The sequence below is a fragment of the Andrographis paniculata genome, unplaced genomic scaffold (genome assembly GCF_009805555.1).
Source record: "Andrographis paniculata isolate CXL003 unplaced genomic scaffold, ASM980555v1 Contig80END, whole genome shotgun sequence".
Lineage (NCBI taxonomy): Eukaryota > Viridiplantae > Streptophyta > Magnoliopsida > Lamiales > Acanthaceae > Andrographis > Andrographis paniculata.
The window spans coordinates 100886-116089 of NW_026137618.1; the positions used below are offsets into that span (position 1 = coordinate 100886).

Here is a 15204-nt window from a genome sequence, read left to right on the forward strand (position 1 = left end):
ATTAAAAAAAAATAATAATATCAAGTAAAGGAAGATAAGTTTTTTTTTTTAAAAAAATATATAAATAAATATGGATTACATCTATTGAAACCCTCGTTTTAATCGGTGGAAATCTAGAGATTAAACAAAAAGGAACAGATATGTTTACCTGCTTAGATTAGCCAAATCAAATAAGAAGAACCCAAGCTACCAGATAGCCTCAAGAAATTAAGCTACACTAAAGATGAATAAATTAATATTCATTCATATTCGAAAAAAAAAATAAAAAATGACGAGCTGGAAAAAGTTCATCCAAGTTGAAAGGTAGATAGATACATATATATATATATATATATATGCATACAACCTCTCTACACCTGCCCGCGTATCTTCCTTTGACAACATGTTGATTTGAATGACGGTTCTTCAGAGGCTTTTTTGTGTGAGGACGGAGTGGATGGGAGAGTGGCTAGGACAGTCTAAAACAACATTTTTTTTCCTTTTTTGTCCAAAACTTGACCAAAAAAATGACATTGGGTCGTATTAACACCGAATCTTGTCCGAGTGTTCTTTTGTTTTCGGATTTATTTCTAATTTTATTATCTTTTTAAAGCCCATGAATTTTATAGTTAAACAATAACTGGTTTGTGTGTGTGCGCGCACGGGCAGATCATTTTTTACCAAATAAGAAATATATATAATTAGATATTACACTACAAGAAAAAATCATTTTTGTAACAAAATTTTTTTTTCTCTAAATCTACTTTTTCCGTTACTAATGACAGTAGAGACGGAATTAGGAACGGAATTACAGCTACGCTCATATGATTATTGTGAAATTTGTAAATTTTGTTGAAAGTCAGAAAATTATAACCAATTTTAACACGTACTTAAATTGAATAATCATAAGTTCGAGTCTACACGCTCATATGATTATATTTTCTTTTATTACAGCAGATTTCTTATTACTTTATTTTTAAATAAAATTTATATAAAAACTAACAAAGTGAGACCAATTAAATGATACATAATTAGTATGTATTACTCAAATTAAGTACAACTCATATATTGAAATGTATAAGCAATGATGCAATCCATATTTAGGACTGTTGTATGCTTTGAAGGCTGGCACTTTGGGGCTCTAGGCCTCTGCGTCTTCCGTACCATTTCGCCCTTCATTCGGTCTATAGCCCAGGAGATTATTGGCATATCTTCGGGCTGGAGCCAAGGCTATATTTCGGTCAAAGTTTACAAAAGGAAGAAGATGATTAAACATAAATTCCATCGATTGCGCTACGGCCATTTGGCTGATGACAGCCGTGGAGGGAAGGGGAGGGTGGCCTTGGCTTCCTTTTCGGATGGTGCCACATGGATGGAAAGATTTTATAACCTTTCCTTTTCTACTAGATGTTGTTTTCCACGGATTTGATTATACACCTTCCTTTCTCACCAAAATCTTTATATTATTGTTTTTTTAGAAGATATTAATTTATATACTTCATTTATTGACAAGATCTTTATATCATTGCCTAATTTGGAAGATATTAATTTATATACTTCATTTATTGACAAGATTAATTTATTTTGCTGCCAAATTTATTATGGCTCTATGCACATAATATTTGTATGATATATTCCACTTTAAGCAGATTTTTGCATTAATGGTTGATATTTATTATACAAAAATTTACATATGTGCATAATTAAATACCATATATTTATATTATTGGAATTTTATTTTCTTCCAAAATACATGATATTTAATTTAATTTAGACATTTAATTTTTCATGCCTACAAAATGCCCTCTCGAGACTTGTTTAAGCCGACGCAAAATGTTTAAGGCGTGAACGAGTCTCGAAACATAGAAAAACAATTTCTTTTTTTTTCTTTTTTTTTAATGGCTTTTTTTTGCCTTTTTTTTTTTTTGCAAAGTTTGCATTTTTTTGCAATTTTTTCTTTTTTGTAAATGGCGTTTTTGCCATTTTTTATGCAAAATTGGCATTTTTTTTTTGCAAAATTCTTTTTTTTTTTTTCCTAAATGGCGTTTTTGCCATTTTTTTATGCAAAATTGGTACTTTTTTTTGCAAAATTCTTTTTTTCTTTCTTTTTTTTTTCTTTGCAAAATTCTTTTTTTTTTTATAAATGGCGTCTTTGCCATTTTTTTAAATGGCGTTTTTGCCAATATTTTTTTTATATATATATACACATATCATATATATATATATATTATTTCCTTATTCTTTGTTTTTATTTTTATCTTCCTTCCCCTTTTTTTTTTATTTCCTTATCTTCTTCCTTCCCTTTTTTTTTATTTCTTTATCTTCTTCCTTCCATTATGCCTGTCTTTCTATGTCTCAATTTTTAGACACTATATAAACCCCTCACCATGAGAGAACTTTATCATTCTCAACTTATCACAACTTTGATTTCTCTCATTCTAGGGTAGGCTTCTTTCTCTTGTGTTGTTCTTTTTTTTTTTTTCATCTTTTGATCTTTGCTTATGTTTTTTTTTTTTTTTTTGTAGGCGAGATGACTTACTTCAAGGATGTCTCCTCCCCCTCTGGAAATGCCGAGTTGGTGATTTGCGAGTTTAAAGGTCAACCGCTGGACAAGGCGACTCGTCTATTGGTGCATCCACCACTCATAGGACGCGGAGCTGCTCGCCCTTGCTTGGAGGTCCCAAATTTCCCAAAGACGTGGTCTCGGAATGTCGCTGGCGGAAAGCATACTTTGCAATCCTCACTCCATCAACACATGCCAAGCGATGTTCTTCCACTTCCAACCTTGGGGCGGCGGATCATGGAGGGAGCGTGCGTTTGGAATGGTCTTCCTTCATTTGATGGCAACTTCTCGTACGTGGCCGGCTATTGGGAATGGGCGGAGGATGTGCTGGATCGATGCGAGATTCAACTAAAGAGAGGATGCATTTACGATGCGGTCTATGCTTCCTTGTTCTCCTACGACTATTCTCCGGAGATCGTGAAGGCCGTTTGCGAGGCGTGGTGTCCCAAAACCAACACCCTTTTGATTGCCGCCGATGAAGTATCGATCTCTCTCCGTGACTTGGCGGGCCTCCCTATACACGGCTCATTTTACGAAGAGGTGGTACCAAGCGCAAAGGAGCTATGCGGCAGTAAAGAGGATAGGAAGCTGGTTCCCCGTTCGTGCCGGTACTTGTTGCATGCCTATCACCTTCTTCGGAGTCGTGACAAAGGTCGACGTGGCGTTAGCGCAACCGAATGGATTTCTTTTTGGTGCAAAAAGACCGTCAAATACGAGCGTCCTCAAATTCGTCGTGGCAAGGAGTCTACTCGTTCTTCTCGGCCTGACACGACTTACAATCCTACCGGAGAGATTGGTGCCCACGAGCCATGGTCGAAGGCGCAAGAGTCATCTTTTGCCAAACGCAAAGTTGGACGGAAGCACCTTGAGGAGATTTTTCTCGCAGCGTTCCTTTCTTGTTGGCTTTGCATCTTTGTGCTTCCACTCGACGATGTTGGTTTGATACGTCCTTCAACTTTCAAGATGGCAAGTGTCCTAGCGTCGGGATTTTCAGTAAGCTTGGCCATTCCAGTCTTAACCAGTATTTATAGAGGGCTGAACCAGATCGCGGATTCATCATGTCCTGGGAAAGTTCGGTTGACAATTCCTCTCCACTTTTTGACCGGATGGATCGCTGAGTATTTTTAGACCCATTACGGCGTATGGAAGGGAATCCGTGGTCCGGGGATGGTGAAGCACTCCGGGGCTATTAGTGCTCGTGCGTATAGAGCAGATATTGCATGCCAAAAAATCTTGCGGTGTGACTACTTTCGTTGGGCTTGCACCATGATCACGAAAGACTTCGACGTACGGTTTGTTGATGACGGGAAGCGCAAAGACTACGAGCAAGAATACTTCATCTCCATTCGCTCTTGTTTTCTGACTTTACGGGATGGATTTCGATGCTTCATGGAGCCGTATAGTCCCCACCGTTTTTTCCGTCAATTTGGTTTTTTCCAAAAGATTCCCGGAGTTCTTTTGAAAGGCGTCCGTTGCTGCGCTTTTGTGGAAGGCTATCAACATTGGCACCAATCCACTTACTTGAAATCTTCAGCCGAAGTTATTCTTCCACGCATTCCTGCGATTCCGAGGGGATTTTCTTCCGACGTATACAAGAAGTGGTGGACTCAAGTTTGCGGGTCTTTCTTGGATGAGTATATCCCGCCGGTACAAAAGACCACCGATCATACCAAGCCATTGGATAAAGCTCGAAAAATGCCGCTACTTATCCCGGGTGTTCCTGAGAGGAACAATGGAAATTCAAGTACTCCCAATGTCGGTTCTTCAAAGCGGGCGGTACCTTTTGTCTCTGAATGAAGCAGTAGTGAGCATGATGTTCATTGGAAGCAAGCTCGTCGAGATCCCCATATCATCAACCCGTTAAGTCCTCGTTCGAGCCGACACCATTCTTCGAGCGATTTCGCGAGAGAGGTAACTTCTATCTCTTTTTTTTCTCTCTTTTTTTTTTCTTTTTTTGACATGATTTATTTTTTTATCACTTTTTTCAGTTGGAGCAAAGAATCCCGAGTATGGATGAAAAGATGGCGAGCCGAGATTCCATTGTTGAGATGATTGGGGAAAGCAGAGGTGTTTGCAATGAGCAAGTAAAGGATGCTCCAACCAAGCCCATAGTTGTTCATTCCGCTGTGCCCGCGGTTTCAGAATTCTATGGTGCGGATTTGTGAAAGGGATCCAACGCGAATATATAGGAAAAGTATGGTCGGATCTTCGGGGTAAGCTTTTGAGGACACCAGCTCGTTTGCTTTCCTCGATTATGGACGAGGTTGACGTAGTGCTCCAATCAATGAAAAGCTTTCAGTATTCTGACATTTCTCATATTGAGGACCGAGTCAAGGCCCTTTTTGATGACGCTGCATCTTTTGATGAGGCATGTTCTGACTCGATCGACGCTGTATCCTTGGCGGCTCGTAACCAACAGATTTCCGAGATCAATGATCGCTTGTCGCACCTTGAGACGAGGCATGTTGAGGAGTGCGAAGCTATCAAGGAGTTAGAGGGGTGTGTGAAGAATATTGACGTGAAGCTTTGCTCTTTACAAGAGCAAAAAAAAGAGAATATTTCCCTTATTAAGAGACGTCAAGGAGTTAATGAGAATATCACCATTCAAATTGCTGAAGTCAAGGATGAACTCGCCGCCGCAGAGAATGTACTCTTCATTTTGATTGCCAATCAATAAATTTAAATTCTCTCTTCTTTTTTTTATTATTTTTTTCTCGGGCATTTTTTTTTACCCAAATCCTTTATTATTATTTTTTTATTTATTTATTTGACTGAACTTGAAGGTATATCTCAAGTTGCATACGTACCCAGTAAAGGGATCGAGTCATAACGTAGTTCAAAGCAACTTGAATTTGATTTTATTATTATTTCGCAGTTTATTCTCATGCTAAGGAGTCTTGATTTGATTTGAAGGTCTCACGTATAATATCTTTTGAGGAACCTCCCATTGATTGGCCCTATCCGGAGTCCGTCTTGAGATGTCAACTTGTATGCACCATTTGTGTAGACCTGAGTGATGACGTAGGGTCCATCCCACTTGGATAAAAATTTATTTCCCGAACGAAAGTTGATCACAATGGGCCTTCTAACAGCAAGAACCAAGTCCCCGATTTGAAAGGATCGTGATTTGACTTTTTTATTGTAAGCTCAAGATAATCGTGCTTGATAACACTCCAGTCTTTGTTGAGCTTGTAGTCTTTTCTCGTCGAGAGCCTCTAGCTCTTCGAGTCTTAATCTGACATTTTCTTCGGTCGTCAATTCTTTCTGAAGAGCAATCCTTAGTGAAGGAATTTGTCTTTCCAATGGGAGGACAGCTTCAACCCCATATACAAGTGAGTATGGTGTCGCTTGTGTTGGAGTGCGGAATGTAGTACGATAGGCCCACAAAGCTTCACCAATGCGGTCATGCCAATCTCTTTTTGATTTGGAGACAACCTTTTTTAGCAAGTTACAAAGTGTTTTATTGAATGCCTCTGTGAGTTCATTTGCCAGTGCATAATACATCGAGGACTTCTTTTGTTGGAAGCCAAACTTTTCACAAAGCTTGTCGATGTGAGTATTGGCAAAAGATCTTCCATTATCAGTGATGATACACCGAGGAACCCCATAACGGTAAATGATGTTGACTCGTATGAAGTCAGCTACCGTCTCCTTTTTAACTTCTTTCAAATGAACTGCTTCTGCCTATTTGGAGAAGTAGTCAGTTGCGGCCAAGATATAGAGATGTCCAGCAGACGACTTTGTGAGTGGTCCTACGACGTCCATGCCCCAGGTATCGAATGGCCACGAAGCAATAGTTGGGTGCAATGGTTCCGGTGGTTGATTGATAAAGTTAGCATGAAATTGACACGGTTGGCATCTCCGTGCAAACTCTATACAGTCTTTAACCATGGTTGGCCAATAATACCCCATCCTCTTTATTCGGAAGTGTAACTTTGGGCCAGCTTGATGAGCTCCACAGATTCCGGCATGAGTTTCCTCCATAGCTTGTTTGGCTTGATGATTGCTGAGGCATCGAAGGAACATGTTGTCGAACAACCGACGATAGAGTATGCCGTTGAAGTAGGCATAGCGTGAAGCTCTTCTTCGGATATCTGCTCGTCTGCGCGGGTCACTCGGGAGCTTGTCATATTTTAAGAAATCTAATATTGGTTGCCGCCAATCTTCTTCTTCAATTTCAAACACCTCGATGAGGTGATTTACCTCTTTTTCAACACATTCTTCTTCTTCATACTTGCAGGAATCCATCCAAACTTTGCGTATCGGAATATACACCTGTTGATCGGGGATGGATAGAGTCGATGCCAGTTTAGCCAGAGCGTCAGCTTGCCCATTCTCTTTCCTTGGGACATATTGAATAGAGACATCCCCGAGCAACTCAATGAGTGTCTTAGCATACTTTAAGTAAGGCATTAGTTCTGGTTTCTTCACTTCAAACTCTCCAGTGATTTGATTTATAACCAACTTGAAGTCCCCTTATACTTGAAGTTGGAGTTGCTTGATGTCTACCGCCATTTTTAGGCCGAGGATGAGTGCTTGATACTCATCCACATTATTTGAACACTTCTCTTTTAAGGCAAAAGAGTAAGGAAGGACTTCTCCTTGTGATGTGACAAATATTACTCCGGCTCCAGCTTCATTTTTGTGTGATGAGCCGTCAAAATACATTTTCCATGGTGGGGTGATTTCGAGGAAAAAACGCGTCTTCATCAGGGAAGTCGTCAGACAACTGCCACTCAGAGGGGATGGGATGATCAACAAGGAAGTCAGCCAATATTTGTCCTTTTACAGCTTTCTGTGGTACATAAATGATTTCAAATTGTTGCAGCTGCAGGTACCACCTCGCGAGTCGATCAGAATGGACAGGCTTTGACATGACATATTTTAAGGGATTTGCTTTGGACACCAACCGGATAGTGTGCGCTTGGAAGTAATGCTTCAACTTTTTTATGGCGAAGATGAGCGCCAAGCATATCTTTTCCACCGGTGAATAATTTAGTTCATTTGGTGTCATCATTCTACTGAGGTAGTAGAGGGCATTTTCTTTCCTTTTATTGGCTTCCTGTGCTAACAAGCCTCCAACTGAACGTTCTTGTGCAGTGATGTAAAGCGTCAACGGATGTCCAGGAATTGGGGCTGTTAGCACTGGTGGCTTTGTCAAGTAGTCTTTGATACTTTGGAATGCCTTCTTGCATGCTTCATTCCAATGGAAAGGCACTCCCTTCTTCATGATTCGGCTGAAAGGTTGGCATCGTCCAGCGAGGTTAGAGATAAATCTTCTTATATATGCTAATTTCCCTTGTAAGCTTTTTAGCTCGTGGATGTTACGAGGCTCAGGCATTTTTGTGATGGCATCTATCTTTGCCTGTTCAATCTCAATTCCACGACTATGGACAATGAATCCGAGGAATTTTCCGGAGGTGACTTCAAAAGCGCACTTGAGAGGATTCATTTTTAATTGGTAGCGCCTCAACCTTTCAAAAACATTTCTTAAGTCTTGCAGGTGATCTTCTTTTCTCTTGGATTTGACAACCAAGTCATCAACATAGCACTCTACATTTTTGTATAGCATGTCATCAAAAATATTTTGCATTGCTCTTTGGTAGGTTGCCCCAGCATTTTCAATCCGAAAGGCATAACTTTGTAACAGTAGATACCTTTCGGTGTATGAAAGGTGGTTAACTCTTCGTCTTCAGGTGCCATACGAATTTGGTTATATCCAGATGATCCATCCATAAAAGAAAGTGCATCATGTCCTGTCGTTGCATCAATCGTCAATTCAGTTATGGGTAAAGGAAAATCATCTTTTGGGCATGCTTCGTTTAAGTCCCGGAAATCCACAGAAACTCGGATTTGTCCATTCTTCTTCTTTACAGGCACGATGTTGGAAATCCATTAGGGGTATTTGACTTCCCGGATGAACCCCACTTCAATGAGTTTGTTGACTTCATTTTCAATTTGAGGGATGAGTTCAGGACGGAATCTTCGTTGCGCTTGCTTTACAGAGCGAGCTCCCTTCCTCACACCTAGATGGTGGACCGCAACTTTCGGGTCTAAGCCGGGCATTTCTTTATATGACCAAGCGAAGACATCTTGGAATTCGTTGAGAAGTTGGGGTGTAGGCATTCATATCATCCTCACCCAGCTCTTTGCTGACATAGACGGGTCTTAGGTGATCTTCACTTCCCAAGTTGATTTCTTCTAACTCGTCCACTGCAGCTTTGACCCCTTCTTGAAGCGCGGCGGGTGCATTTCCTCCATCTTCTTCAATCATTGTCTCTTCTCCCCCTTCAGTGATGTAGCAGGATGATGCAACACTTTCTTCGTTATCTTCTTTGGGTTTGGTGAAGACAACGGTTTGCCATTTAGCCTTTAAAACTTTACCGCAATGTATCGTCATTTTTGTTTGACGCGTCATGCGGGATGGAAAGCGGCTCTTGATTTCTTCATTGATCTCCACATATTTTGTTGATGTGGAATTCGTCTTGTTTTTCTCTTTATTGATTTTTGGTCCTAACCTTGTGAAGACAGAAGGTTTTAGCCTCTCGAAAACCGATACTCTTGCATTCTTCCCCTTTTGAGGTAAATTGGAAGACAAAGTCTCGCTTTCGGTGATATGATGATTTGCAGCCCTTTTGATAGCGATGCGTACGGGAGCTTGTGGCATGTATCCAAGACCAGCCCTCGAACCTAGGGTTGTCTGTGGTGGTAACTTTTCCAGCAGTGACTCCTCATTTGGATTATATCCAACTTTTGTGAGAAGTTTGTAGGCTTTTGGGCCAAAGCTTTTGTCCTTTTGCAATCGCATAGCCTCTATTTTTTCTTCTTTTCCGTTCCTTGTCTGTAAGGGGGAGATTGGATTGAGTGGGGTCTTCGGAAGAGTCAAATCTTTCAGAGGCTCAATTAATGAGTCTGCAGAACCTGAGGCAGGTGTTTTTTCTTTATCTCTTGACTTTGCCGCCAAGTTTGGTTGTGGTGCTTTGACATTTTCATGTACCTTGGATTTTTTTGCTTCTGTAGAGAAATATTTGGCGTCCGCAAAGTGTGACTCGGCTTCTGCATATGACTTTGTGTCTCCGAGAACTTTCTTTGTCGCTCCATTTTGAGTGTATTTGAAGCACTGGTGCCACATTGATGGAACTACACCATTCTCGTGTATCCATGGTCTTCCCAAAAGAACGTCGAAAGATGTCTTCGCATCTTTCACGTAGAACAAAGGGTTAGTTTCCATTTCATCGATTGACAGTCTCAATCTTATGGTGCCAAGTGCTCTTTGCCCCTCTTGATTGTATCCATGTATTGTCATACGACTCTCGAACAACTGATCTACTGGTATTCCCAATTTCTGCAATGTATATAGAGGAAGGACATTGTCTATGGCTCCTCTGTCTAAAAATATCCGGCTAATCGTTTGTTCATGGATATAACCCACGACCAGTAATGGACGATTATGGGGTTTGGATCCTAACATCAAATCTTCATCAGTGAAAGTTATCGTGGCACATTCTTCACTCGATTTGTCTCTGATCGTCTTGCCATCTTTCTCGGTAGTGAGGCAATATGATTCTTTGTCTTTTATGTCAACTTCGAGAGACCCGAACATGATTGAAGTGACATTAACAGAAACAGAATCGTCTTCAAGGGTGATCTTTCGTTCATGAGCCAACTCCATGACTTTGTCTTTAAGGACGAAACAGTTATGGATGGGATGTCCTACGACACGATGGTATTTGCAGTATCTTGGGTCATCAACCTTTCCAGCTTCGTCCGGTCTTTTTGAATTCGGAAGTTCAATGAGGTTTTCTCTGAGTAGATCGTCAAAGATGCCCGAGACGTCAGAATCCAGGAAAGGATAAGTTTTGGATTGCAACTCTTTAAGGGTTGGCCTTGGCGGTCTTTCTGTCTGAGTTGACTGTCTATTCCTTGCAACTTCCTTTTCTTTACTTTGGATCTTCACTGGTGCTTTGGTCGTCGCTTTTATGGCCAAGGTTTCTTTTCCGAAAAACTTGATAGGGGCGTTGTTCCCCTTCTTTGCGGCATCATATCTTTCGTATCTTTTTGCTTTTGAAGATTCTTGAACTAGTGGTCTGTGCATCCCGCTTGAGCCATACTTAACTCCATGTCATGAGCGCGGGTAGCAAGTTCTTCGAAAGTGTGGGGTCGGATCCCTTGCAGGATGTATTTCAACCCCCAGTGCATTCCTTGGACGCACATCTCTATACCAGAGGCCTCAGACAACCGGTCTTTGCAGTTCAAGCTCAGACTCCTCAAGCGGTTGATGTAGTCGATTGCTGGTTCATCTTTCCATTGACGAGTATTGGTGAGTTCTGTCATACTGACGGTCCTTTTCGTGCTGTAGAACCGGTTCAAGAACTCGTACTCCAACTGCTCCCAACTGTCAATGGAACCAGCGTCCAGGTCGATGTACCAGTCGAAGGCGTTGTCTTTTAATGACCGTACGAACTTCTTCACCAAGAGATCGTCGTACGTCGCAGCGTTGTTGCATGTTTCCATGAAGTGTGTCATATGCTGCTTTGGGTTGCCTTTGCCATCAAATTGTTGGAACTTCGGCGGTTGATATCCCAACGGCATCTTGAGGGCGTCGATCCTTGAAGTGTAAGGCTTGGCATACAAATTTGTTGGCCTTGAACTTCCTTCAAACTCCCTTTTGAGAGCTCCTTTGATATACTCGTCAAGTTGGGATAGATGGATGAAAGAGTCAGATGATGCTTGAACGGCATTGGTCCCGCCATTTTTTTTTTACCGTGGCGTTGATCCATGGATGTTTCTGCTTCATTTTGGGCTTCTGAAGCATTCTGGTTGGTTGGTTCCGGCTTGTCTAATTTTGCAAACAGTTTTGCGATGACATTGTCTTGTTGCTGCATGTGTTGAGACATCCCTTCAACAACTTTGGCCAGTGCAATAAGTTGGTCTTCTATGTTTGAAGCATTTGTTGTCATCACCGGGGCATAACTCGATGCAGTCGAACGAGTTGCAACTTCTTGAGGGGTGCCCGGTGCGGAGGTACTCTTGAAGCTTTCGTCCTCCTCACAGAATGAGCTTTGCTCTATGATTTTCGGATGTGCATCCTCGGAAAATGACAGTACTCTTTTAGCCATGCTTCGTGTCATCACTCCAGCATTCGTTGAAGCACTTGAGGTTCTTGATGTAGTAGCAGCGACTCCTTTGGCGGTGGCGGCTAGAGCGGCAGCTTTTGACACAACGTTGGAAGTCTTGATCTTGTAGGAAGCCATGGATCGTTTGAGAATTCGACGGAAAGAGAGATGAAAGGTAGAGTTGTCCCATTGGGCGTGCCAAAAATCTGTAGACAAAAAAATTGTGTTATATTTTTATAAACACAAAATCGTACAAATTACATATGATTTAAATATATGCGGGTCCTATTCTCTATTCGGATCCTTTGATTCTCTCTTCAGGTCGATCCATTTTTTCAATTTGAATTTGGGTGGCTTCTTTGATCCAAAGGGATTTTGGTCTTCGGTTTGACTTCGCCGGCTTTTGAAAGACCTTGTTATCCATGTTGGCGATTTTGATCGTCGACTATGGATTGATGCCTCATTTGGATGATCAATTTGATCCTTGAGGGAGGGATTTGGTGCTCCATAACGCTTTTGGCGGCGTGTCCCTTTGACTTTTGGATCGAAGAGGGCCTGGTTTGCACCTTTTATGTGACGAACATCTTGAAGCTTTGGGAGCGACTTTGGAGGCTCTTCTTTGGCTTTGATGGATTCCTCGATGGCTTTGAGAGCTTTGATCCTTCCTCCGGCTCGGACATACGACGAAGAACGTTAACTCCATCGATTCGTCAACCAATATTGGATCATTTGTCCAAATCGGTGACTTTTCGACGAAGAACGCTTCGAAGGACACGAAGAACAATGAAGAACATTGCAGAGAGTCTAGAGAGACTTACCCTTGCGCGAGTCTCCAAATGAACTTCGGTGTGTCAAATGAATTGGCTAAGGCTCCTATTTATAGGGGAGGGTGGCCTTGGCTTCCTTTTCGGATGGTGCCACGTGGATGGAAAGATTTTATAATCTTTCCTTTTCCACCAGATGTTGTTTTCCATTCTTGACGGATTTGATTGTGCACCTTCCTTTCTCGCCAAAATCTTTATATCATTGTCTTTTTTAGAAGATATTAATTTATATACTTCCTTTATTGACAAGATCTTTATATCATTGCCTTGTTTGGAACATATTAATTTATATACTTCATTTATTGACAATATTAATTTATTTTGCTGCCAAATTTATTATGGCTCTATTTATGCACGTAATATTTGTACGATATCTTCCATTTTAAGCAGATTTTTGCATTAATGGTTGATATTTATTGTACAAAAATTAATATATGTGCATAATTAAATACCATATATTTATATTATTGGAATTTTATTTTCTTCTAAGATACATGATATTTAATTTACTTTAGACATTTAATTTTTAATGCCTACATATAGCCTATAGGCACTTTACTAGTTTCAGCGACAACATAATAAGATTTCTAATATTTTTATTGACCGTAACATACGAAGGGGTAAAGATAAGTAATTTCCACGAACACAACAAGGGTTTTCTCTCAAAACAGGTCCCTTGTGGTATGAAATTTGGCCATTCATTTCAATAACATCTATTTACACTTATAGGCCCCGTTATTGTCTGTATCGCAGCCTTTTATCAATGTTTTGTATCTCTTTTATTTATATGTCATGCTACTACAATCTCAGAAATTTTATTCCAAATTATCCAATAGTCACTTCAATTTTTCTTACAAGATGTTGACGTTGACTACTTTTGCAATCTATATAATATTACAATGGCAGATTTCTTGAATTATCTACCAATTGAGATTGTTCTTACATTCCTCACGCTATTGATTGATCCCCTACACTGATTCGATTGTCTTCTGCTTGTCGCACCTGGTACCATTTCGGTGAGTTTTTAAATGCACACATTTACTGTTATTGAAGTTCTTATCAAATAGACTCAACAAAGGCACTTGATCGTTATATGTTGCATACGCTCTTTGTCTACTAGCCTTATTGACTTCAGCAAGTGAGCACTTAATTTTGACATGTTGCATTTATGTAATTATCATATAGTGTGAAGTTATGACGGACTTAACCTTTACATTGTTTTTTCAACACCTACTCAATATTTCTATAACCGTTTGAGGTACTCTTGTGTAAATATTCAATTTTCACATGATCATTAATTCTTCACATAAATATTACATGATTAAGAATATAATAGCAAATACTACAAAGAGAAACAGCAAAGCATGACTGCCACAAATACTAATATATTCATGCAGACTGAAATGCTAAACACTAGTACAAACAAAATAGCAAAAACAAAAACGAGAAACACCTGGAGAAGATTCCGCTGCAATATCAGTTACCTCTTTTACTTGCATTCGACTTTGGCTTCCTACTGTCTGCACATCATGTGTCCTGACCAGGACACACTCGATCGAAAAACCAAACAGAAACGCAAATTTCATCGACAAGAGCCATCAAACCTAGGTAAAATCGAAGAGGAACCTGAACCTGAACCTGAACCTGAGCATCCTTCCTAAGCAGGAGAAACCAGCAAGTCACTTCTTAACCCTTATCTTCCCCTCCAAACACTTTTTTTCACCTCCAAAAACTTTGATCTCCAGCTCAAACACCCACCAAATTCATTGATTATGACCCAATTTCGGTTTTGGTCATGTTTTTGAAAAATTTCGAAACACTTCATTCGTCTTACCCCCTCTCCCTTCCACTCTCTTATTCTCACCGGAAAACCTTTCAGGAGCCCTCCTTCAAATCAACAATTTGTCAAAGGAAAGTTTGCAGCCGGTGCTGAAAGATTTCTGATTGATGATTAAAAACAAAATTACAAAGCCTATTTATACACAAAAGAAAAGGCTAAGAAAGGTAAATTAACACAATTTCTCCTAAACCAATGCAAGCAAGATTATTTCCTAGAGCTAATGTTTAGCCATGAATGTGTCTTAGACAAATCCAAACTAATGACATGATATAGGCTAATTTCTAGCATGGTTACATTTTTGTAATTTATTTATTTATTTTAGAAAATGAATTACTATAATCCTCCGACTTTTATTTTTTAGATCAAGTTTATTTCTCAACATGATCATGGATGTACTTTTTCGAGCTTCGTCTCCTTTTTTTTTGCTTTACCTGAATGAATGATTAATTTATTCATCGATGTTTTCTAACTCAATTTCTTGCAGATATTTGGCGGCATCGTACTCTTCTTGTTTGATTTGTGTTTGATTTGGGTGATCTAAGCAGGTATACATATGTGATCTTCTTTCTTTATCTCTTAGATTTTCAGAATTAAAACTTGTGTTTCAAGAAATGAAATGCTTATTTATTTACTTTTTTATATATATAAAAAAAAAGAAAAACCCATCTTCCTTTACCTAATATTATATTCTCTTTCTTTTCAAAGTTCTTTGATTTTCGTCGATGTTATTTTTTTTTTATTATTTTTCAATATGTGATGTTTTGGAAGTTAAGTTTCCCCCTTCGATCAACCTAACTAAATTTATTTCTAAAACAATCATCAATTTGATTTTTACCATTACGATACTTACACTATTGATTGATTGATTCCCCGGATACGATC

The 15204-nt window shown here is 39.7% G+C and overlaps 1 protein-coding gene across 1 annotated transcript; it reads right to left on the reverse strand.

Moving 5' to 3' along the window:
* Nucleotides 1–5689: 5689 nt before the first annotated feature.
* Nucleotides 5690–6955, reverse strand: LOC127240874 (uncharacterized). The gene is made up of 2 exons (XM_051259725.1): nucleotides 6746–6955; nucleotides 5690–6226 (listed from the first exon to the last, which is right to left on the reverse strand). The coding sequence occupies exons 1-2, from the start codon at nucleotides 6953–6955 to the stop codon at nucleotides 5690–5692; spliced, it is 747 nt and encodes a 248-aa protein (XP_051115682.1).
* Between the last annotated feature and the right edge of the window lie 8249 nt (nucleotides 6956–15204).